This window comes from Theropithecus gelada, chromosome 1, assembly GCF_003255815.1.
Source record: "Theropithecus gelada isolate Dixy chromosome 1, Tgel_1.0, whole genome shotgun sequence".
Lineage (NCBI taxonomy): Eukaryota > Metazoa > Chordata > Mammalia > Primates > Cercopithecidae > Theropithecus > Theropithecus gelada.
The window spans coordinates 65,216,996-65,242,644 of NC_037668.1; the positions used below are offsets into that span (position 1 = coordinate 65,216,996).

The window sequence follows — 25,649 nt, forward strand, 5'->3', positions numbered from 1 at the left end:
CTAGCCTAGGCAACAAGAGCAAAACTCCATCTCAAAAAAAAAAAAAAGAAAAAGAAAATCCACAGCCTTACACAAAGACCGTTACAACCTTACACAGAAAATACCTCTGCAAGGACATTTGCCTAGCAACTGCCTGTCCAACCTGGGACTAGCATCCCAGGATGGAATCAAGGATAATTTTTTTTTTTTTTTGAGACAGAGTCTTGCTCTGTAGCCCAGGCTAGAGTGCAGTGGCATGATCTCGGCTCACTGCAGACTCTGCCTCCTGGGTTCAAGCGATTCTCCTGCCTCAGCCTCCCAAGTAGCTGGGATTACAGGCACCCACCACTGTGCCAGGCTAATTGTTTTTGTTTTTGTTTTTTTTTAGTAGAGATGGGGTTTCACCATCTTGGCCAGGCTGGTCTCAAACTCCTGACCTCATGATCCACCCGCCTCGGCCTCCCAAAGTGCTGGGATTACAGGCATGAGCCACCACACCCAGCCAAGGATAATTATTTCAAAACAATTATGTAACCCTCCTCATTTTTTCCTTTAAACCCCAGTGTCTTCCTTTACCTCTCAGAATATCCACATAGTTTACTATGGCATGGTATTGTTTCATTGCTCTATTCTCAAATAAATTTCTTATAGAAAGTCTTTCTCAGCCGGATGCAGTGGCTTACACCTGTAATCTTAGCACTTTGGGAGGTCAAGACAGGTGGATCACCTCAGGTCAGAAGTTCAAGACCAGCCAGGCCAACAGAGTGAAACCCTGTCTCTACTAAAAATACAAAAAATTAGCTGGACGTGGTGGCGGACACTTGTAACCCCAGCTACTCAGGAGGCTGAGGCAGGAGAATCACTTGAACAGGGGTGGCGGAGGTTGCAGTGAGCCGAAATCGTGCCATTGCACTCCAGCCTGAGCAACAAGATATAAGTTGACAATTTCTACAGACAACCTGGGAGACACTAATAGTACAGGGTCAAGGCTTGTTTTTTCCTGAACTCCCAGGCTGCAAATCCCTGGGAAGACTGGGAAGATTCAATTTCTGATCCACTCTTTTAACTCTGCAAGGTGTAGTTCTTTGGCATGCCAGTTTATTATTTATTTATTTATTTATTTATTTATTTATTTATTGTTTGAGACGGAGTCTCGCTCTGTCGCCCAGGCTGGAGTGCAGTGGCCGGATCTCAGCTCACTGCAAGCTCCGCCTCCCAGGTCTACGCCATTCTCCTGCCTCAGCCTCCCCAGTAGCTGGGACTACAGGCGCCGCCACCTCGCCCGGCTAGTTTTTTGTATTTTTTTAGTAGAGACGGGGTTTCACCGTGTTAGCCAGGCTAGTCTCGATCTCCTGACCTCTTGATCCGCCCGTCTCGGCCTCCCAAAGTGCTGGGATTACAGGCTTGAGCCACTGCGCCCGGCCCCAGTTTATTATTTATTTATTTTTGTGGGAAACATCTACCAAACTCCCCACTGTACCTGGGCTTTTGGTTTTGATTTCTGCCCCGTTCAACGTAGAATAAGGTCCGATCTGCTAGAATCAAATATAGCTTGCCTTTAGATCAAATGTGGTTTCCAGGAATTTATGCTCCATTTCTCTCTGGATTCTTGTTTACCTCACTTTTGACCTGATTACTTTTTACTACTTTTTCAACTTTTGAATGCTCGTAAGAAACTTTTTGTTTTGGCTGGGTGTAGTGACTCACCCCAGCACTTTGGGAGGCCGAGGCAGGCCAATCACCTGAGGTCAGGAGTTCAAGACCAGCCTGGCCAACATGGTGAAACCCCGCCTCTACTAAAAATACAAAAATTAGCTGGGCGTGGTAGCCGATGCCTGTAATTCTAGCTACTCAGGAGGCTGAGGCAGGAGAATCACTTAAGCCCGGAAGGCGGAGGCTGCAGTGAGGGAAGATCACGCCACTGCACTGCAGCCTGGCTAGGCGAAAAAAAAAGAAAGTTTTTTGTTTTTATTTTATCTCAAAGTTTTAGCTGTTTTGACCAGGAAGGTTCATCAAACGTAACTCAGTCCATCATTATTAGAAACCTGAGTGGTATCATCATATCACCCAGGCGGGTCACTCACTCCAACTCCTGTACTGAACTTCAAGTTCTTCCAAAGTCTAATTAGTTTACCACCTGAGGCATCTCTAAGTGTCTTCTCTCTGCCTAAAAACATACTTTTCTTTACTCATCCCAGCTGGCCTCTTCTGGCTAACTGCTCATTCTTCCCTGGTTCCCAAGGCTTTGCTAAACCCTACTTCTCTGTGCTTTCACAATCCCTATGCATCTCCTATCTAGCACCGTGTCAGTGGCTGTTGCTGTTACTGCTCTGTGAGGGCCAGTCCTTAGACATCTCAAGACTGAGAGCCAACACATCACAGTGGTTAACAATGTGGCACCTGGACCAGACGCAGTGGCTCACGCCTGTAATCCCAGCACTTTGGGAGGCCAAGGCGGATGGATCACTTGAGGCCAGGAGTTTGAGACCAGCCTGGCCAACATGGTGAAACCCCGTCGCTTCTAAAAATACAAAAATTAGCTGGGCGTGTTGGTGCATACCTGTAATCCCAGCCACTCGGGAGGCTGAGGCACGAGAATCACTTGAACCCGGGAGGCAGAGGTTGCAGTGAGTGGGGATTGCACCACTGCACTCCAGCCTGGTCGTGACAGAGCGAAAAAAAAAAAAAAAAGAATGTAGCATCTGGAACCATAGTGACTAGGTCTAAATTCCAGTCATACCTACCACTGTGACCATAATGTCCCTGTGCCTCAGTTTTCTCATCTGCAAAATGGAACAACAGTTGAAGACTGCCTTGTTGGGTTGTGAGGATTCAATGAGTTCACGTATGAAGTAGGACACATGTAAAATGCCTAGGACTGCCGGGCGTGGTGGCTTACGCCTGTAATCCCAGCACTTTGGGAGGCTGAGGCGGGCAGATCATGAGGTCAGGAGATCGACACCATCCTGGCTAACACGGTGAAACCCCATCTCTACTAAAAATACAAAAAACTAGCCGGGTGTGGTGGCGGGCGCCTGTAGTCCCAGCTACTTGGGAAGCTGAGGCAGGAGAATGGCGTGAACCGAGGAAGCGGAGCTGGCTGTGAGCCGAGACTGTGCCTCTGCACTCCAGCCTGGGCGACAGAGCAAGACTCTGTCTCAAAAAAAAAAAAAAAAAATTGCTGAGGACTGTGCCTGGTACATAGAAAGTGCTCAATATTGGCCAGTTTTATTATTGAAGTCTCAGTTTACATGTTCTTTGGCATCCAATTACTGAATATTTTTCTATTTTTATGAACCAAGATGATGATTTCCAAGTAGCTCTAGCTGTGACTTGGTGAGGTGAGGATTTGCCTGAGCCACTCTCTACTGCAGAAAGTCCCACCTCCTGTGATTTCCTTGAACTCCCTAGTTATGAATCGGGCAGCCTAATTAATCAGTTGTCTTTTCCTTCCTTAAATTTCTCTGCTAAGCTCTGCTGGCAGGAACAGTCCAGCAGGAAGATCACTGAGCCAGGACTGAGGTGATTTCTCATCCCAGGTTTACCACTGACGTGCCATGGGCCTTGAGGTAAACAACTTAATTTATAGGGTCTTATCCACAGTCCATTGCAGTCCTGCTAGTCCCTGGACTGCTCAGTCTGGCATGATGTCCTCCTTTACTACTGATTCCAAAGCAACCTATTTTCTAAGGTATACCTCAACTGTCATCTCTTCCACAAGGTGCAGCCCATCTCCAAATTATTTCTGTTTTACTTGTTTTTTAAAGATAAGGTGTCACTATTATTACCCAGACTGGTCTCAAACTCCTGAGCTCAAGTGATCCTCCTGCCTCAGCCTCCCAAGTAGCTGGGACTACAGGCGCATATCACCACACCCAGCTATCGCTCCCTTTCTAACTTAGCTGTAAACCAACTGCATAAACTTATGCAACTATTGCTGACTGGATTAATTCACTTTAGAGTAAATGTGAACAAATCAACTGTTTTTAGAATTGTTTCCTATTTGATAAATACGCTGGAAATTTTACCCAAGAGACCAAATGAAGCTTTACATTTCAAAACTTTAATGTCAATTAAGCAGCCTTTTCACTTGATATAAACTCACACACCCAAGAACACTGTGGGCTCAGAACATTATTTCACAAGCAGGTATTGTTGGCATGTTGTTTGTGTCACATTTAGATTCTGATTAACATGACATCATTTTGTTCCTCAGATCCATAACTTCCACAATGGGAAGGATGTTAAAAAAAAAAAAAATACAACCATCTGTGTGCACTGTTTCAAATGATAATCAACCTGACATACACAATAAAAGTATTTGAAAGTTACATCACCAGTTGCACTTAATGAGTCATCCTTTGTCAATGTTAGAATGAGGGAACCAGGATATGATTAGGAAGAGACTCAAGGGGTAAAATCTGAAGATTCTGTCCCATACCTCTGCAGAACTGTGGACCCCCACAGAGGACTTAGGGGAGGGGCTCAGAAGCAAAGGGCTGTTTTGAAAATAGTTTGATTTTGACACAATGATTTGCAGACAAGCCCAGCCACTGTGGGGAAAAGATAGAGAATGAAGAAGTTCCAAATAGCCAAGATGAACGTGAACTTCTAAACAGAATGAATTTTAATTGAAGAAGAAAGCTTTAGGATTATATCCACTTTAAGAAGTCTGCTGGTGGTATCTGGCTTTAGAGGCAGGTAATGCCTTTTGACACCCTTTCTTCAAAGAAAGGGGTAAGGGAAAACGAGACCAAAAAAAAAAAAAAAAAAAAAACAACACCTTCTCAGGCCGGGCCTGGTGGCTCACACCTGTAATTCCAGCACTTTGGAAGGCTGAGAAGAGCGGATCACAAGGTCAGGAGCTCGAGAGCTGCCTGGCCAATATGGTGAAATCCCATCTCTACTTAAAAAAAAATAAATAAAAAATAAAAATTATATATATATATAAATTAGCCGGGCTTGGTGACAGGTGCCTACAGTCTCAGCTACTTGGGAGGCTGAGGCAAGACAATCGTTTGAAACTGGGAGGTGGAGGTTGCAGTGAGCCAAGATCATGCCACTGCACTCCAGTCTGGGTGGCAGAGTGAGACGCCATCCGAACAAAAAAAACCCCACAAAACCAAAAAAACACTTTCTCAGATATGTGGCATAAAGAATTTCTCAATCCAGGACGTCATTCCTCCACTGACAAAAACTTACTAAATAATTAAGTCTTCTTACTGAAAAATGTAGGCAAGGTGGTCGTCTATCACAGTGCCCACCAGGATGAAGTTTGTAGCAAAACTCAAGGATACCACAAAGCAATGCTACTGCAGCACAAACTGAACAAGGAGGCCCTACAGTAAGATACCAGATTAGTGCTTAAATCCTCAAGAGAAAATGGTCAGTCTGGATCAAGAGAAAAGTCCATCCAAACAAACCTACTTCAGATAAGCACATATATATGATCTACGGCACATACCAAAATGAAAAAATTGGAGTTGTAGTGGCCAATAGAACACATCCTTCAGCTTACCTTTTTTTTTTTTTTCTGAGCCAGAGTCTCGCTGTCACCCAGGCTGGAGTGCAGTGGCATGATCTTGGCTCAATGCAACCTCCGCCTCCCGGGTTCAAGCGATTCTCCTGCCTCAGCCTCCTGAGTAGCTGGGATTACAGGCATGTGCCACAATGCCCAGCTAATTTTTGTGTTTTTAGTAGAGATGGGGTTTCACCATGTTGGCCAGGCTGGTCTTACACTCCGCCCACCTCAGCCTTCCAAAGTGTTGGGATTACAGGCATTAGCCACCGTGCTGTACCCGGCCCAACTTACGTTTCATCTAATGACCTTATTAAGTGTTCACTTTTCAAAGGATCTTTTAACTTCTTCTGAATGAACATTAGTCAGCTGCCCCTCCCACTAGCCAACCTTTAGCCCTGAGCACACATGGGTATGAAAACAATCAAATTTAATAGCATCCTAAGTCTCAACCCAAGAGGAACAATTAGTAGTAACACTGATTGAGCTGCTTCACCACCTTTCCCCACAATCCACCTCTGTGTCACCGTCTGCTATTCTACTGACTTGGAGGCCAACAATATAACCTTCCCCACAACACTCTAAAACAGCTACCTATTTTTATCTCAAAAGTACTGACAGAAGGCTCCATTAGCAGCAAACAGACTTATGAACACAAGGTCCTCTAAGCTAGGAAAGCATTACTCTTTGAAATGGGGCTATATTTACAAATTTTATTTTTTTATCCCAAAAATACATATAAATGAACACCTGCTCTACAAATGCAGGGAGGCCTTTGCCTAACATTGTCATATGAAAATCAGTATCAGCTCTTTAACACACAATTTACATATATACATACATATACACTATATGTAAGCAGCGAATACTTTGCTACTTACACATATTCCTCTGGTGGAAAACTAGGAAACTGGGAAATTCCCCTGCTTTCCAACCTTGGGAAGGTAAATACAGCCTCTCTGAACAATTTTTAAAGGATGAAATGTGTAGAAACAATGTAAACAACACAACCTGCTTTTAGACATATACACGTTATTAGAATAAAGAACCTGCCACATCAGTGACAGTTTATTTCTCAAAGAAAAAAAAAGGAGATAACATTTGAATAAAAATGCAAAACTGAAGTACAGTTAATATGATCAAAACTGTTGTGTACATGCTCCATGGAGAAATCAGGAATTCTTTCAGAAAGAACAGATCCACGACCAATTTCAGTCACTTGTGATGCTGAATCAGCACCCACTGGTAGCAACCAGGATCCTTCTGTACAGTCACGGGCTTGAGCAGGTGCCATAAAGCATCTGTTTAAGTTAAACAGTCAATAACGTTTACTGACTGCAGTACATTCCCACCCCCAAAAGACTAAGTGCAAAATCGACTTCTAAGCTCAAGAGCTCAACCAGGTCAAAGCTTTGGTATATACTAGAGGTTGTTTTGGTGATAACCAAAGCCTAGTAAGATTCTCTGCTCAGGGGTTCACCCCAAAAGAAAAACACCTGGTCCACAAAGCTTAATACCTATATAAATAAAGTTAACTGTACAAAGAGAACAAGCCATGATTTACCCTTAAGCAAGGGTTTATAGTTTCCTAGGCAGCAGTTCTGAAAGCACCAACTAAAACCACAACGCTTCTACTAAAACACGGTGTGTTGTAATTGGTGAGACTGTTCCGAAAACAAATGCCTGCAGGCATGTGGCCAAGGTGCCACAGAAAAAGTTTAACAAACATTAGTCAGTGTATTCAAATGGTAACACAATCTGGTCAGCAACAGGGGAAAGACTTAAGGCAGTAAGAGGCATTACAGAGAGCATGATAGTGTTGGACCCACCACCATAGTGCTCTCTGAGTCAATCAAAGCCTTCCAACAAGGAAAACGTGTCTCAATAGTTTGGGTTCTTAGTTTGTTAGCTGTCAGACACTTCTTCCTCCTCCTCCTCATCCTCATCATCTTTCCTGTCTATTTCCGAAGTGTCCGACGACTCATGGAGCAAGACATATTCTCTGCTACTGAATCCAAATTTGAGTACATCCTTTTCTTTTAGTTCATAGTATCTCTGTGGCTCAATACGTTTGTTGTTTAAGAAGGTTCCATTGCCTGAGCCAAGGTCAATGATGTAGGGCTTCACTCTTCGGCCAACCGTGCCATCAGCACGGGTATATTCCACAAGCCTAGCAGAGAAAAAGGAGAAACCTATGAGCAAACTTCTGCCTCAGATCATCCAGCCTCTCTGAAGCTCTTTGCTAAGACAGCCTAGATGATGTAAATAACCTGACTTGAGCATAATTCAAGTTAAAATTCTAGGGAATCAAAGAAATCAAGGGGAAAGCATGGCCCTGGGAAGGGAAATTGGAAGTTTAAATATATTTAGTAGAAAAGGTGAGAATGGGTTACTGGAGGGTGGGGAGAATCCATGGAAGATCAAAAGGTGGAAATGCAGAATCCAAAGTCTCTTGCTGTGGTTAAGAAAATACATTTTTTTCTGTTGTTTATAATCAATGTTTCTTTAACCTATATTTCAATATATTTCAGTTCCTGTCCAAATGGGAAAAAACAGTGGACCTGGACTTCAGAGTCAAGGGAGCTATATTTGAGCCAGAGTTCTACTATGGCAGGAGTCCCCAGCTCCTGGACCATGGACTGGTACTAGTCCGTGGCCTGTTAGGAACCAGGCCGCACAGCAAGAGGTGAGCAGTGGGCAGACAGGCAAGCAAGCCAAACTTCATCTGTATTTTCAGCTGCTCCCCATCACTCGTATTATTATTGCCTGAGCTCCGCCTCCTGTCAGATAAGCGGTGCCATTAGTCTCATAGGAGCGTGAACCCTATTGTGAACTGTGCACAGGTGGGATCTAGGTTGCGTGCTCCTTAGGAGAATCTAATGCCTGATCTGTCGCTGTCTCCCATCACCCCCAGATGAGACCATCGAGTTGCAGGAAAACAAGCTCAGGGCTTCCACTGATTCTAGATTATGGTGAGTTGTATAATTATTACATTATATATTACAATGAGATAATATTAGAAAATAAAGTGCACAATAAATGTAATGCACTTGAATCCTGAAACCATGCCCCTGGTTCCATGGAAAAACTGTCTTCCATGAAACCGGTCCTTGGTGCCAAAAAGGCTGGGGACCACTGTACTATAGTGATCATTTGTTAGGCAAGTCACTTGGTTTTGCTGGGCTTCAGTTTTCTCATCTGTCAAATGGGGATATAAATACTTGTCCATTCAAAGTCAGGAGACCATGTTAAAACAAAACAAAACAACAACAACAACAACAACAAAAAATGGGCCAGGCGCAGTGGCTCACACCTATAATCTCAGCAATTTGGAAGGCCGAGGCGGGTGGATCACAAGGTCAGGAGTTCGAGACCAGACTGACCAATACAATGAAACCCTGTCTCTACTAAAAATACAAAAATTTGCTGGGTGTGGCAGCGTGCGCCTGTATTCCCAGCTGCTCGGTAGCCTGAGGCAGGCGAATCGCTTGAACGTGGGAGGCAGAGGTTGCAGTGAGCTGAGATCGCGCCACTGCACTCCAGCCTGGGCACAGAAGGAGACTCCGTCTTACAAAAACAAAAAACCAAAAACCGGTCCTATCCTTCTCACAGGATTGTTGTGAGAATCATCACAGATGTCCCACGCAAGCTATCAAGAACCAGTTTCAAAATTAGTAGAGCACAGAGGCACATGCCTGTGGTCCCAGTTACTCAGGAGGCCAAGGTGGGAGACAATCATTTGAGCCCAAGAGGGTGCTGGAGTGAGCTGTGTTTGCTCCACTGCACTCTAGACTGGGTGACCGAGTGAGACCTTGTCACAAAAAAACAAAAAATAGATTAAAAGTATAATGTTCTTATAAATATGTAAACAATTATTTAAAGGGAAGTTAGATTAACAATACTCTTTAGATATGAGGGGTATGGGATTCTTCTGTATATGTATGAACAAAAATCTTAGTAATCCTAACTAACTGAGCAATTGTTTCTGCTCACATTACAGTTTCTTCCTCCATGTTACTTACCGATATTGAAAGACCGCATGCTGCTTTGAACAAGATGGGTGATCGATAGGAATGTCTGCAATGCGGCGGTGTCGACCCAGTAGATACGCACTCTGTCGATGTATGTACATGACTGGAAGCACCTCATCATTTTTAAATGGGTAGAGACGCCACCGTTTTTTTGGAATACGTGCTTCTGGGGGCTCACTATATTTAATGACTACACCCCGGAAAGTGTTAGTGTCCTCAAGAAGTGCCCCAGAAAGTTCATAGCTTGGTTTTTCTTTAGCAGGCACCTCTTTTTCTTTGTTGTTGCCACCAGGCCGAGGAACCAACTCCTGAGACTCACTACCGCCACCACCAATGTCATTCCTCTGGCGATGCTCCCGTCGCCTGGCATTATAAAACTCCCGCTCTTCTTCCTGAGCCTGCAGGTTCTGAGTGTCTCTCTCCCGTCCCTGACCCTGCCCACTCCCAGGTCTCTCGTTAGACGTTCTCCTTTGGTGGGAATGGCCCCGGTGTCTGTCCCGGTCACTTTTCCTAGCTCTCCTGTGTTCCTGTTCTGATGGTTCCCTGTGCTGCCGATCCTCCCGTCCTCTCCGGGGATGATCCTCACGCTCCTGAAATTCAAACAGATTCTGTAATTTTAACACAGTGCACAATCTAAAGGCAGCCCAAATCTTGTTCTTTTTGAATGAGGTATATTCAAAAGGTCTTTTGTAATTTGGACTTTGGCATTTAGAACAACATTTCCCACAGAAATAAGATTATGTCTGGTGGTTATGTTCCCTTGCAAGGCCACAAAAATGATATCCCATGCTGCTATTCAACTATAGCCCTAATAGCACAAGCCCAGGTCCAGAGCCCTAAAAACAAGAGACTATTTAGTCCAGAAAGGAGAAAGAAAAGTAATTTCCTCCTTTTCACAACAAAGGTAACTATGGGCAAACTTACAGGGAAGAATATACAGAAAATAGAACTAAGAGTTAAGTAGTCAGGTACAAGATATGTAAAGAAAGAAGCTAGCTTTCTCTCATGCCAAAAATGAAAATATAACAGTTTTTAAATCCTACTTCCACAGTTAAAAAAAAATTCAATACCTAGGAATAAACTTAAGAAACATGAAAGACATATAAGAAGAAATCTGTAAAAATTCATTAAAATAGAGGCTTTTTAAAGATCTGAAGAAATGGAGAAACATACCATGATTTCTTGAAAAAGACAGCATTGAAAATCAGCCTAGGCCAGGCACGGTAGCTCATGCCTATAATCCCAGCACTTTGGGAGGCCGAGACAGGCGGATCACCTGAGGTCAGGAGTTCCAGATCAGCCTGACCAACATGGTGAAACTCCATCTCTTCTAAAAATACAAAATTAGCCGGGTGTGGTGGCACATGCCTGTAATCCCAGCTACTCAGGAGGCTGAGGCAGGAGAATCGCTTGAACCTGGGAGGCAGAGGTTGCAGTAAGCCGAGATTGCGCCATTGCACTCCAGCCTGGGCAACAAGAGTGAAACTCCTTCTCAAAAAAAAGAAAGAAAAGAAGAAAAAAAAATCAGCCTGGTAGAAAATGTCTGCAACACAAACCAGACAGTAGTCCTAGGGGGATACATTCTAAGTATGGTGGATGGCTGAAACCACGGATAGTACTGAACCTGACTGCCATCAAACGTAACACACTTCTGTTCACATCTTCCACCCATAAATTTAATGCCTTTTCCATCTTAACTAAGCACTTATGAACTGTGGCTGTAACTTTTACAGTATGAGATACAACAGCAAAACTAGCATGAATTTCTTTTTCCTTCCCCACAATTTCACAATAGAAGATTCATTCTTACTATCGATCTTAGCAACTTCAATATAGGATTTGAAAAGTTTTTTTTAAGTTGAGAACTTTCATCTTTTCGTTTAGGAAGCACTTTACAGCTTCTCTTTAGCCTTCCTAATTGCCAAAATCACTACTATTGCACTTTGGGGCCACTACTAAATAAAATAAAGGTACTTGAATCCAAGCACTGCAAACTGCAACAGTTATCTGATAACCAGGATGACAACTAAGTGACGGACAGGCAGGTAGCGCATACAGCACAGATACACCAGACAAAGGAAGGATTCATGTTCCTGGTGGGACAGCACAAGTTTACACCAAATGACTCAGGATAGTGACCAATTTAAACTTTATGAGTTGTTTTTTTCTGGATTTTTCCATTTAATCTTTTCAGATGTAGAAAGTGAAACCACAGATAAGGGGGGACTACTATATATTACTATATCAATAAGAAACAATTCAACAGAGAAACTGACAAATGGCCAGGTGCCAGTGGCTCACACTTGTAATCCCAGCACTTTGGGAGGCCAAGGCAATGGATCACTTGAGCCCAGGAGTTTGAGACTAGCCTGGGCAACATGGTGAAACCCCGTCTCTACTAAAAATACAAAAATCAGCTGGGCACAGTGGTGCATGCCTGTAGTTCCAGTTCCTCAGAAGGCTAAGGTGGGAGGATTGCTTGAGCCTGGGAGGCAGAGGTTGCAATGAGCTGAGATTCCACCACTGTACCCCAGCCTGGATGACACAGCAAGACTCTGTCTCAAAAATAAAAAAGGAAAGAAAAATGAACAATTTTCAGAAGAAATAAATGTCCAAGGGCCGAACACAGTGGGTGACGCCTGTAATCCCAGCACTTTGGGAAGCCATGGCAGGAGAATTGCTTAAGCTCAGGAGTTTAGACCAGCCTGAGCAACATGGCAAAACCCCATTTCTACAAAAAATACAAAAATCAGCCAGGCATGACAGCATGCACCTGTAATCTAAAATTACAGCTATTCTAGAATTTGAGGTGGGAGGATCACTTGAGCCCAGGAGGTCGAGGCTGAAGTGAGCTATGATCATACCACTGCAGTCCAGCCTGGGCTACAGAGACCCTGTCTCAAAAAAAAAAAAAAAAAAAAGAAAAAAGAAATACATCTCCAATAAATGCATGAAGATATGCTTAACCTAATAACCAAAGCATCAAATTCTAAAAGAAACATGAATTTTCTCTCCTTGAATTAGTAAAATTAAAAAGATCAATAATATCTACAGTCAAAAAGGAAGGCACAGGAAAATGGGTATTTTCAGTCACTGCTGGTACAGGTATAAACTAGCATAGCCTATTTAGGTCAATTTGACAGTATTTAATCAAAATCTCATCAACCACTAATGCCACTTATAGAAATCAATCCTACAGAAATACTAGCAGAAACGCACAAACACATACATATGAATGTGTTTACTGTAATTTCATAATAAAAAAACTGGAAACAACTTAATGTCCTGCAATGGTAGAATGGTTAAATTATTATCTATTCATACAAAGGAATACTTCACAGCCATGAAAAAGAATGAGATCATGACATAGAAAGATATCTAATATATTGTTAAATGAGAGGGGAAAAAAGAGAAGGGACAAGTTTCACAATAAGACCAGATATTTCTATATATAGACTTGGCAGATAAAATACTTGGAGAGATGTTCCCACTATAATTTAACTAGATACTTATTAAATTTTTTTTTTTTTTTTTGAGACGGAGTCTCGCTCTGTCGCCCAGGCTGGAGTGCAGTGGCCGGATCTCAGCTCACTGCAAGCTCCGCCTCCCGGGTTCACGCCATTCTCCAGCCTCAGCCTCCCGAGTAGCTGGGACTACAGGCGCCCGCCACCTCGCCCGGCTATTTTTTGTATTTCTTAGTAGAGATGGGGTTTCACTGTGTTAGCCAGGATGGTCTCGATCTCCTGACCTCGTGATCCGCCCATCTCGGCCTCCCAAAGTGCTGGGATTACAGGCTTGAGCCACCGCGCCCGGCCTACTTATTAAATTTTTAATGTATTGTTGGGCTGTCAATAAGCAAGGCAAAATCTCCAATGAGAAAAAAATCTCCAAAGGGGGGTAAGAAAAAAAAACAGATTTGAGCTCTAAGCATGGGCTCAAATATTAAAGAATACTAGACACACACAAGGAAATGGAAACAAGCCACTGAGCATGAGAGGCAGCAGAAACAAGTCTTATAGGGTGGGCATGGTGGCTCACGCCTGTAATCCCAGCACTTTGGGAGAGCAAGGGGGGCAGATCACTTGAGGTCGGTCAGGAGTTTGAGCCCAGCCTGGCCAACATTGTGAAACCCCGTCTCTACTAAAAATACAAAAATTAGCCAGGTGTGGTAGTGCATGCCTGTAATCCCAGCTACTTGGGAGGATGAGGCAGGAGAATCGCTTGAACCCAGGAAGTGAAGGTTGCAGTGAGCAGAGATGGCGCCACTGCATTGTAGCCTGAACGACAAAGCAAGACTCCATCTCAAAAAAAAAAAAAAAAAAGAAAGAAACAAGAGGCAGGGCAAAGTGGCTCACGCCTGTAATCCCAGCATTTTGGGAGGCCAAGGCGGGTGGATCATGAGGTCAGGAGTTCAAGACCAGCCTGGCCAAGATGGTGAAATCCCGTCTCTACTAAAAATACAAAAAATTAACCGGGCACGGTGGCGGGCGCCTGTAATCCCAGCTACTTGGGAGGCTGAGGCAGGAGAATCGCTTGAACTCGGAGGGCAGAGGTTGCAGTGAGCCGAGACTGTGCCATGGACTCCAGCCTGGATGACAGAGACTCCATCTCAAAAAAAAAAAAAAAGAAACAAGTCTTATAGATGTAGATCCCCAAGGACTTCATTCATGTACAAAATTTTATTATTTTTTTTTTATTTTAAAAAGAAAAAATGAGACATTCTTTGTGGAGAGTCGCCGGGGTTTCCTGGTTCAACAGTGCTTGGACGGAACCGGGCTCTTGTCCCCCACCCCGGCTGGCCGCCCATAGCTAACCCTCTGTCACCTCCTCACTGGGCCCTCTGACGGTCCCAAGGCCCCCGTCGCCAGTCCAGCGCCATGCAGTCACTGCCGCGCAGCCACTGCCACCACGACCGCGTCCCCCTCGCAGGTGAGCCAGAACTACCACCATCAACCGCCAGATCAACCTGGAGTTCTACGCCTCCTACATCTACCTGTCATGTCTTACTACTTTGACCACGATGATGTGGCTTTGAAGAATTTTGCCAAGTACTTTCTTCACCAGTCTCATGAGTAGATGGAACATGCCGAGAAACTGATGAAGATGCAGAGCCAAAGAGATGGCCAAATCTTCCTTCAGGATATCAAGAAACCAGACCATGATGACTGGGAGAGCAGGCTGAATGCAATGGGGTGTGCATTACATTTGGAAAAACATGGGAATCAGTCACTACTGGAACTGCACAAACTGGCCACCAACAAAATGACCCCCATTTGTGTGACTTCACTGAGACACATTACCTGAATGAGCAGGTAAAATCCATCAAAGAATTGGGTGACCACGTGACCAACTTGCGCAAGATGGGGGCACCCAAATCTGGCTTGGCAGAATATCTCTTTGACAAGTACACCCCGGGAGACAGTGATAATGAAAGCTAAGCCTTAGGCTAATTTCCCCATAGCCATGGGGTGACTTCCTGGTCACCAAGGCAGTGCATGCATGTTGGGGTCTCCTTTGCCTTTTCTATAAATTGTACCAAAACACCCACTTAAGTTATTTGATTTGTACCATTCCTTCAAATAAATAAATTTGGTATCTCCCACCAAAAAAATAAAAAAAACTTATTGCTATGGACTAGGTAACATACAAAAATGTTTGCAGATAATTAAGGTTAAAAATTTTTAAAGAGAGAGCAGCAAGAGACTTCCAAAATGATTAGGCAGAAAATGAGAATGATACAAAAATTAGCATGGCCCCTAATTAAAAAAATACATAATAATAATAAAAATGATTAGGCAGGTAGGACACAGTGCCTCACACCTATAATCCCAGCACTTTGGAAGGCCGAGGCAGGTGGATCACTTGAGTCCAGGAGTTCGAGACCAGCCTGGGCAACATAGTGAGACCCCCCCCCCCGCCATCTCTAAAAATAATAATAAAAATAAAATTAAAAAGTAAAAATTTGGCCGGGCGCGGTGGCTCAAGCCTGTAATCCCAGCACTTTGGGAGGCCGAGACGGGTGGATCACGAGGTCAGGAGATCAAGACCATCCTGGCGAACACGGTGAAACCCTGTCTCTACTAAAAAATACAAAAAACTAGCCGGGCGAGATGGCGGGCGCCTGTAGTCCCAGCTACTCGGGAGGCTGAGGCAGGAGAATGGCGTGAACCCGGGAGGCGGAGCTTGCAGTGAGCTGAGATCTGGCCACTGCACTCCAGCCTGGGCGGCAGAGCGAGACCCCGTCTCAAAAAAAAAAAAAAAAAAAAAAAAAAAGTAAAAATTTTTCTTGGTGACTTCACAACCATTAGGATAGCTACCATAAAAAAACTGAAAATAACAAGTATTGGCAAAGATGTGGAAAAATCAAAACCCTTCTACACTGCTGGTGGGAAAATGTAAAATGGTACAGTTAGTGTGGAAAACGGTACAGTAGTTCCAAAAAAAATTAAAAAACAGAATTGCCATATGATCCAACAATCCCACTTCTGTTTATATATCCCAAACAAATGAAAGCAGCGTCTCAGATACTTGAGCACCCATGTTCATTGCAGCATTATTCACAATACCCTAAAAGTGGAAGCACTGGGACTAAGACCGCCTCCCCTGCTCCCTGCCATACACAGGGCTCAAGTGAGGGCCTGCTTGCTCAGAGTGGGACTCAAGTTTTTCTAGACTTCCTAGCCTAGCAAAGACACGCATCAAGAGAGAGCCTCAGACAACCACCCTTCCTACTCCAAAACATTTACAAGCTTGCCACCGCTATCTGCCTTGAGTTCACCAGGACTAATCTTATCATGTCCTTTATCCCTGATTAAGAGTCACTGTAAGAAGTCAAAATGGCTGGGTGTGGTGGCTTATGTCTGTAATTCTAGCACTTTGGGAGGCTGAGGTGGGTGGATCGCTTGAGGTCACGGGCTCAAGACCAGCCTGGCCAACATGGTGAAATCCCGTCTCTACTAAAAATACAACAATGAACTGGATGTGGTGGCATTTGCCTGTAGTCCCAGCTACTTGGGAGGCTGGAGCAGAAGAATCACTTGAACCCCAGAGGTGGAGGCTGCAGGGAGCCGAGATTGTACCACTGCACTCCAGCCTGGGTGATGGAGTGCGACTCTGTCTCAAAAGAAAAGAAAAGAAAGAAAAGAAAAGAAACAAAAGAAAAGAGAAAAGAAAACAGTTTTTTAAAAAAATTCAGTTCCCAATTCCTCTCCTCTGTCTTCCCTTGAACCCCTCCAATCAGGTCTCACCCTTATTATTCCAGTAAAATGGCTGGTCAAGATCACCAGTGACCTCCACATTGCTAAATCCAGTGGCCAATTCTCAGTCTTCATTTCACTTAACTATCAGCAGCATCTAACAGAGTTAATCACTGTATCCTCAACACATTTCCTTCTAATGGCTTCAAGTTACCAGATTCTCTTGCTTCTCTTTCTTTCCAGTCTCCTTTGCTGATGTCACTGCAATTTCTTCACACTGGATCACCCCTGGATTCAGTCCTTTGTTGGTTGTTCTTCTATCTACAGTCATTTCCTTAGTAATTTCATCTAATCCTAATACTTTACATACATCTATATGCAGATGACTCTCAAATGTTTATCTCCCCTCTCATTTAGAAAGAGGGTCACTGCAGATGTAATAAATTAAGGTCATACTGGAGTAATGTAGGTCATTAATCCCATGTGACTGGTGACCTTGGAAGAAAAGAGACAGAGAGATTCATGGGAGAAGGCCATGTGATAATGGACAGAGAGTCTATATCATAGTGATTACCTCTGGCCAGTGAGGTGGAGGTTTTTTGGTTGAGGAGGTGGTGCAATTTTGGGGATGAGAGAAGTAAACCATACTCTCATTTCATATTTTACATAGCTCTGTATTATTACAATGAGCATGTAATGAATACATTTGTTTCGAAAATGGTGGTTCAGTTGGACACGGTGGTTCACATCTGTAATCCCAGCACTTTGGAAGGCTGAGGCGGGCGGATCACTTGAGGTCAGGAGTTTGAGACCAGCCTGACCAACATGGTGAAACCCTGTCTCTACTAAAAATATAAAAATTAGCCAGGCATGGTAGCACGTGCCTGTAATCCTAGCTACTGGGGAGGCTGAGGCACGAGAATCACTCAAATCCAGGAGGCAGAGGTTGCAGTGAGCCGAGAGCACACTACTGTACTCCAGCCTGGGCAACAGAGTGACACTTCACCAAAAAAACAAAACAAAACAAAACAAAAACAAAAAAAAAAACCAATCCACAAAAATGGTGGTTCAGAGGTCGAGAAAAGAATAAAGTAATCATTCAGTATCCTCAGGAGATTGGTTCCAGGATCCCCAGTGGATAAAAAAGATATCAAAAAACAAAACAAAACCGAAAAAGATATCTCAGGATGCTGAAGTTCCTTATATAAAAATTGGTGAATATCCTCCTGTGTGTGTGTGTGTGTGTATATATATATATTTTTTTTTTTTGAGACGGAGTCTTGCTCTGTCGCCCAGGCTGGAGTGCAGTGGCGCCATCTCGGCTCACTGCAAGCTCCGCCTGCCGGGTTCACGCCATTATACTGCCTCAGCCTTCTGAGTAGCTGGGACCACAAGCGCCCGCCATCACACCCGGCTAATTTTTTGTATTTTTAGTAGAGACGGGGTTTCACCGTGTTAGCCAGGATGGTCTCGATCTCCTGACCTTGTGATCCGCCCACCCTGGCCTCCCAAAGTGCTGGGATTACAGGCGTAAGCCACCATGCCCGGCCATCCTCCTGTACACTTTTAATCATTGCTAGGTTATTTATAATACCTAATACAATGTAAATGCTATATAAATAGTTGCTATACTGTTTTTTATTTGTCTTTCAAAATTTGTTTTTAAAACAGAGTCTTGCTCTGTTACCCAGGCTGGAGTGCAGTGGTGCAATCTTGGCTCACTGTAATCTCCACCTCCCAGGTTCAAGCGATTCTCCTGCCTCAGCCTCCCAAGTAGCTGAGACTACAGGCGCCCACCACCACACCTGGCTAATTTTTGTATTTTTAGTAGAGATGAGGTTTCACCATGTTGGCCAGGCTGGTCTCCTGACCTCAGATGATCCACTCGCCTTGGCCTCCCAAAGTGCTGGGATTACAGGCGTGAGCCACTGTGACTGGCCCAGACTCTAATCCCAGTTACTTGGGAGGCCGAGGCAGGAGAATCCTCGAACCCAGGAGGCAGAGGCTACAGTGAGCAGAGATTGCGCCACTCAAGCCTGGGCAACAGAACAAGACTCCATCTCAAAAAAAAAAAAAGATGATTGAATTATCATCCCTCAAAATTGAGAATAAGGCAAGAGTGTCTGTTCTCATTACTCTTTTATCTCTCTTTGCCTGCCCCCATCTCTGTGATTTGCTCCTCCTCCTTGCTTCCTGCCATGGTTGTGAGGCCTCTCCAGCCATGTGGAACTGTAAGTCCATTAAACCTTTCTTTTGTAAATTGCCCAGTCTCGGGTATGTCTTTATCAACAGCATGAAAACGGACTAATGCAAACAACAAAAGGAAATAAAATGCACACAGATTGTAAAGGAAGAAATAAAACTGTCCCTATTTGTAGATATGATTGTCTATGTAGAAAATCCCAAGTAATCTAAAACAAAAAAAACCTAGAATAAATTAGTTCAGCAAGGATACAGGATTAAGATAAACACACAAAAATGAATTATATTTCTATATAGTAGCAATGAACATGTGGACACCCATTTAAAATACCCTTTATAATCATTCCACAAAGAAATATATATAAGATTTATATGCTGAAAACTACGACTGATAAAATATATCAAAGATGATCTATATAAAAGGGGAAACACACAATGTTCATGGATTAGAAGATTTAACATAGTAAAAAGTCAATTATTGCCCCCAAACACCAGTTTAACACAAATCCTATCAAAATCCTAGCAAGATTTTTCTTTTGGATCTCACTCTGTCGCCCAGGCTGGAGTGTGGTGGTATGATCACTGTTCACTGCAGCCTCAACCTCCTAGGCTCAAGTAATCCTCCCACCTCAGCCCCCTGAGTAGCTGGGACTACAGGCATGCCACCACACCCAGCTAATTTTTGCATTTTTTGTAAAGATGGGTTTCACCATGTTGCCCAGGCTGGTCTGGAGCTCCTGAGCTCAAGTCATCTGCCCACCTCAGCCTCCCAAAGTATTGGGATTACAGGCATGAGCCACTGTGACCTGCCCAGACTTTTTAAAAATAGAGGTAAGATTGTTAAAACTTTTATGGATGACAAAAGAAGTTGAATAGCTAAACCAATTTTTACAAAGAAGAATAAAACAGGAGAAATCAGTCCATACAATTTCAAGACTTATTATATAGCTATAGTAATCAAGATTGTGTGGTATTGGAAGAATGACAGACACTGACAAATGGAACCGAACAGACATCCCAGAAATAGACCTATACAAATATGCCCAACTGATTTTTGACAAAAGAGCAAAAGTAATTCAGTGGAGGAAAGATGGTCTTTTCAACAAATGGTGTTGATGTTTGTGGACATTCATAGGCAAAACAAAAACAAAAACAAAACCCTAAAAAGAAACTGAAAACAGATCATGGACTTTTAAGAAAAAAAATTTAGAAGAAAATTCGGAGATCTAGGGCTAGGCAAAAAGTTCTTAGCCATGACATCAAAAGCACAATCCATAAAAGGAAAAACAGATAAGCTGGACTTCTTTGAAATTAAAAAAAAACTTTTGTTCTGAGATAAACCCTGTTAAGAAAATGAAGACAAGCTACAGACTGGGAAAAAAATACTTGTAAACCACATACCCCAAAAGGACTAGTATCTACAATATAAAAAGAATTCTTAAAAACTAAACAGTAAAAAAGTAAATAATACTATTAGAAAACAGGCAAAAGACAGCTGGGCGCAGTGGCTCATACTGGGATTACAGCAAAGTGCTGTAATCCAGCACTTCAGGAGGCTGAGGTGAGTGGATTACCTGAGGTCAAGAGTTCAAGACCAGCCTGGTCAACATGACGAAACCCCATCTCTACTAAAAATACAAAAATTAGCCAGGCATGGTGGCAGGAGCCTGTAATCCCAGCTACTTGGGAGGCTGAGGCAGGAGAATCCCTTGAACCTGGGAGGCTGAGGCTGAAATGAGCTGAGATCACGCCATTGCACTCCAGCCTGGACAACAAGAGTGAAACTCCATCTCAAAAAAACAAAAGAAAAAAAAGAAAAAAAAGCAGGCAAAAGACATGAGACATTGCACCTGAGAAGATACATACAGATGGCAAATAAGCACATGAAAAGACGTCCAAGGCTGGGTGTGGTGGCTCACGCTTGTAATCCCAGCACTTCAGGAGGCTGAGGCGGGCAGATCACGAGGTCAGAAGTTCGAGACCAGCCTGGCCAACATAGTGAAACCCCATCTGTACTAAAAATACAAAAAATTAGCTGGACGTGGTGGTGGGCACCTGTAATCCCAGCTACTCGGGAGGCTGAGGCAGGAGAATCACTTGAACCCGGGAAGGGGAGATTTCAGTGAGCCAAGATCACGCCATTGTACTCCAGTCCAGGTCACACACACACACACACACAAAGCCAGCCTTGGTGACAGAGCGAGACTCCGTCTCAAAAAAAAAAAAAAAAAAAAGGAAAATGCAAATTAAAATCACAATGAAATACTACTACACACCTATCAGAATGGTTAAAATAAAGTGATAACTTGAAATGCTGATAAAGATACAGGGAAACTGGATCATTCATACATTGCTGGTGGGAATATAAAATGGTACAGCCACTGTTACGGACTAAACTGTACTCTCCAAAATTAGCAAGTTAAAGTACCAAACCCAAGTACCTCAGAATGTATTAATAACTGTTTTTGGAGATAAGGTCTTTAAAGAGCTGATTAAGTTAAAAAATGAGGGCAGGGCCCTAATCCAATATGGCTGAGAAAAGACACCAGGACAGAAAAAAGATCATTTAAGGATACAGCAAAAAGGTAGCCATCTGCAAGCCAAGGAAAGAGGATTTTTTTCAGGAGAATCCAAACCTGCTAACACCCTAATTTTTGACTTTTAGCCCCAGAACTACAGGAAAATGAATTTCTGTTGTTTAAGCCACCTACTCTATGGTATTTCATTATGGTGGCCCTAGGAAACTAATACAGCCACTCTGGAAAACAGTCTGGCAATTTCTTAAAAGAATTAAACCTGCAACTACCGTACAATCCAGCAATTGCACTCCAGAGAAATGAACTCTTATGTTCACATAAAAACCTGTACACAAATGTGTATATAGCAGCTTTATGTGTAATAGCCAAAAAATGGAAACAACCCAGATGTTCTTTAATGAGTAAGTGGCTAAATCCATGCCATATGGATACCACTCAGCAATGAAATGGAACAAACTACTGAGAGCTGCAACCTGAATCAATCTCCAAAGGATTCTGAGTGAGAAAAGACAATCCTAAAGGTTACATACTGTATGATTCCACTTACATAACATTCTTGAAATGACAGAATTATAGAAATGAAGAACAGATTAGAAGTTGACAGAAGTTAAGGAAGGATAAAAGTGGGAGATAAGTGTGTGTGGCTACAAAAGGACAACATGAGGTATTCCTTGTGGTGAAGGAAATGTTATCTTGACTATATCAATGTCAATATTCTGATGATGATATTGTACCACAGTTCTATTATGAATAGATGCTACCACTGGGAGAAACCAGGAAGAGTATATCTCCCTGAATTATTTCTGACAACCATATGTGAACCAATAATAATCTCAAAATAAAAAGTTTAATTTAAGCAAACAAGCAGAAAAAAGAAATACACCCAGTTTTCAGAAAAGCCCATTGGAGGTACAGGTAGAGATGTAGGCGAGTGTGCGTGCACACACGCGCACACACACAATACACACACACACAGCCCTCTTTAGCTGTGATAGGAAAAGGCTCTCAATTTGGACCCAACATCAAAACACCCCAATCCACTTACCTGCTTCACTTTGACTGTTGAGTAGTGAGGACTTCGGTTTCTCTTACTCCGAGGAGACTTGCTTCTTCTCCCTGAGGACTTGTTTTTCTTTTTGGGTGGGGACCTATACAGAGCATGGTACACAGGATTTTATCGCAATTTCCCTTCCCCCATAAAAATCAGCTTCCAGTATCAGGCTTACCTACTAACACAAACACTGCTTTTGTGAAGGTATCTGCCAGTCACATTAAAGGAGTCACGAGGTTCATCTTCCTAGCTCTAACGTCTCCCTTGCATTCCATACTCACATAGACAACTGTCTACTGAACCTTCTCACTTAGGTAACAAAACTCTTAATTTCCAACCCTTCAAAAACCTTTCCTCTCCTACTCCTTGCCATCTTGCTAACTGGCATCACCATCCGGAAGTCACCCTTGATTCTTTATCCCTCACTACCAACACCCCTAGCATCAGGAACAATCTCTCCATCCTGTGGTTCTACTTCCTCCCTATGCCATCTCATTCCTACCACCCACCTTCTTGACCACTATACTCCACCGACACTGGCTTTTTCCCATTTCAGTCATAATTCATTCTACTTCAAGTTCTTTGCAGATGTTGTTTCCTCTGCCTGGATCTTTAAGAGGTTGAATCATTCCTATCACTCAGGTCTGGACTCAAATGGCACCTCTTTAGAGAGGCCTCCTCCCTCTTCTCTCCAATCTCTATCACATTACTGTTATAACCTATCAATAATACTTGTTATTGAAACTATTTTTTTTTTTTTAATCATCTGTCTCAGGGTTAGAGCATGGCCAATTTGGCACTGGTGAAGATCATCTAACTGAATCGCCCTTGCAGCCCCAATACCTAGGGCAGTCTTTCACACTTAAAATAGGCACTCAGTAAAACTATGGTGAATGAATGCATAAACAAATGAGTCTAGCAAGAAGTAACTTTTTTTATTTTTATTTTTCCAGTTTCTGTTAGGTAGCTCGCCTAGACCTCGATGTGAAAACCTTTCTGGCAGGTAACTGGAAAGACAAGGCCCACACTCCATTTGTGGGCGGGATGGGGAAAATCTCATTCTAATTTAACAGATTATCAGTGCTATCTGTTGGGCTACACTCTTCGAAGTGCTGGGGACACAAGAATGAAGGAGTGGGATCCTGCCGGTGTGTCATTAGGCGTTGAACACCGAGCTATAAGGCAAGTGACAGAGCAAGCATAACACAAGCACGACTGGACCACTCTCAACAGTCCCTCAGGATTCAGTCCGGGCTGCTGCGCCCAGCATTCAAAACCTGTTTCGGATGCTAGCCCTTCCCGCCTTTCTGAATGAGCCCAACCCAACGTCCATCCTGGGCTGCTCCCCCACTTACCGGCTAACTCCTCGGGCTCGGTTCCCGCGGTGGCCCGGGCGGCCCGGCTCGCTGGCCGGCGGAGACGGGCTACCGCCGGAGTGGTCCGGACGGCGGTGGGCGGGAGGTGCGACTTCTGGGCTGAGACGCTCCTGCTTCACCACCACCCCCGCCGGCAGCACCATGTCCCCGTCCCGGTGTCTTCGCCGGCTCCCTCGCTCCCGTTCGCTCTTCACCGCCTTCATTCTGTGATTTTGGCTGAGCGAAAGAAAACAGATCCGTTGAGCTCCTCTAGCTGAAGGAAATGACGAGTTTGACTCCTGGACTTCCGCTTCCGGGGTGCCCAACCTCCCAGAAATCCTCGCGGCGGATATTAAACACGTGACTACTCCCTAGTGGGCGTGGCCACAGTGACCTGCTTGGGTGGCGGGAGTTTCAAGTTTCAAAAACAAACTTTTGGCTGGGCGTGGCGACTCTCGCCTGTAGTCCCAGAACTTTGAGAGGCCGAGGCTGGCGGATCACCTGAGGTCAAGAGTTCGAGAACAGCCTGGCCAACATGGCAAAACCTCGTCTCTACTAAAAATACAAAAATTAGCCAGGTGTGGTGGCGCGCGCCTGTAATCCCAGCTACTCGGGAGAATGAGGCAAGATAATCGCTTGAACCCGGGAGGCGCAGGTTGTAGTGAGCGCGGATCGCACCACTGCACTCCAGCCTGGGCGACAGAGCGAGATGTCTCAAAAACAAACAACAATAACAAAAAAAAACTGGGAAAAAGCAAACCTCTCAAGACTGTTTGTTGCCACATTATTAGTAATTACAAAACGTGGAAACAATGTAAATACCCAGCAGTAGGGAAGTTAGCCAAATTAATGGGTGTTATGTGGCCATTAGTAAACCATTTACAAACTTTAAAAACCCTGACTTGTTAATGACAAAGCAGGATACAAAATTGTGCGCAAACCATAATTACATTTACATTTGGAAATAGAAGGGAGGAAGAAATGGAAATGCAATCAGAGATGATAACCCGTGGGCAAATCATTAGCTTTTCCTCTTCTATTTCTTGAACTTTTTGCAATGCTGTTGGGGCTCAGAAACCGAAACCCCAAAATATGGCGCACTGACATACCGAACTGAAGAAGCCTCAATGTTCCTTCCCGGTGCCCACCGTCTCTCCCAAAGCGCGGGTCTTTATCTGCCTAAGATACAGACTACCAAAAGGAATAATTGTTTCTTTCTTCTCCTCCCAAGAATGTAATCACACCTGACCAGAGACCCTTATACTGTCAAAAGTAGCTATTTACAGCCGAACACGGAGGCTGCAGCCTGTAATTCCGGCCCTTTGGGAGGCCAAGGCAGGAAAATCGCTTGAAGCCAGGAGTTCCAGACCAACCTGCCCAACATAGCAAGACTCTGTCTCTACAAAAATTAAATTTTGCAGGGGCTGGTGGCTCGTGCCTGTGGTCCCAGCAGAGATAGGAGGATCACTTGAGCCCAGGAGTTGGAGGCTGCAGTGAGCCGTGATGGCACCACTGCACTCCAGCCAGGGCTACAGAGTGAGACCCTGTCTTCAAAAAAACCAAACCAAAACAAAAAAACAACAAAAAACTATTTACAAATGTATCTCTGTTCCCTTATTAATTCATTCTGCCTAGTAATCCCTGAACAGAATTCCTCCTTCTCCCACCCTCATAAGTCTGTTTTACCAGGAGGATATATATATAAGCTTCTGAACCCCTTTCGGGGTGGGTAATCACGCTGTGATTCTCCCCGTGTATACACTTTAAATACATTCGTATG

General features: G+C 43.7%; 1 protein-coding gene and 1 pseudogene across 2 annotated transcripts; one reads left to right on the forward strand and one right to left on the reverse strand.

Annotated features, from left to right (window-relative positions):
* Nucleotides 1-6,190: 6,190 nt before the first annotated feature.
* SNIP1 (Smad nuclear interacting protein 1) lies at nucleotides 6,191-24,202 on the reverse strand. Of its 2 annotated transcripts, XM_025370359.1 has the most exons (5): nucleotides 23,870-24,151; nucleotides 22,509-22,611; nucleotides 18,861-19,028; nucleotides 9,520-10,118; nucleotides 6,191-7,667 (listed from the first exon to the last, which is right to left on the reverse strand). In XM_025370359.1, exons 1-5 carry the CDS (start codon nucleotides 24,091-24,093, stop codon nucleotides 7,403-7,405), a joined length of 1,359 nt encoding a protein of 452 aa, XP_025226144.1. In that variant the 5' UTR covers nucleotides 24,094-24,151; the 3' UTR covers nucleotides 6,191-7,402. The 2 variants fall into 2 exon arrangements, with proteins under 2 accessions (XP_025226144.1, XP_025226229.1); XM_025370444.1 differs by lacking the exon at nucleotides 18,861-19,028 and having other exon boundaries at nucleotides 23,870-24,202.
* On the forward strand, nucleotides 14,240-15,058 carry LOC112632094 (annotated as a pseudogene).
* Nucleotides 24,203-25,649: the final 1,447 nt, after the last annotated feature.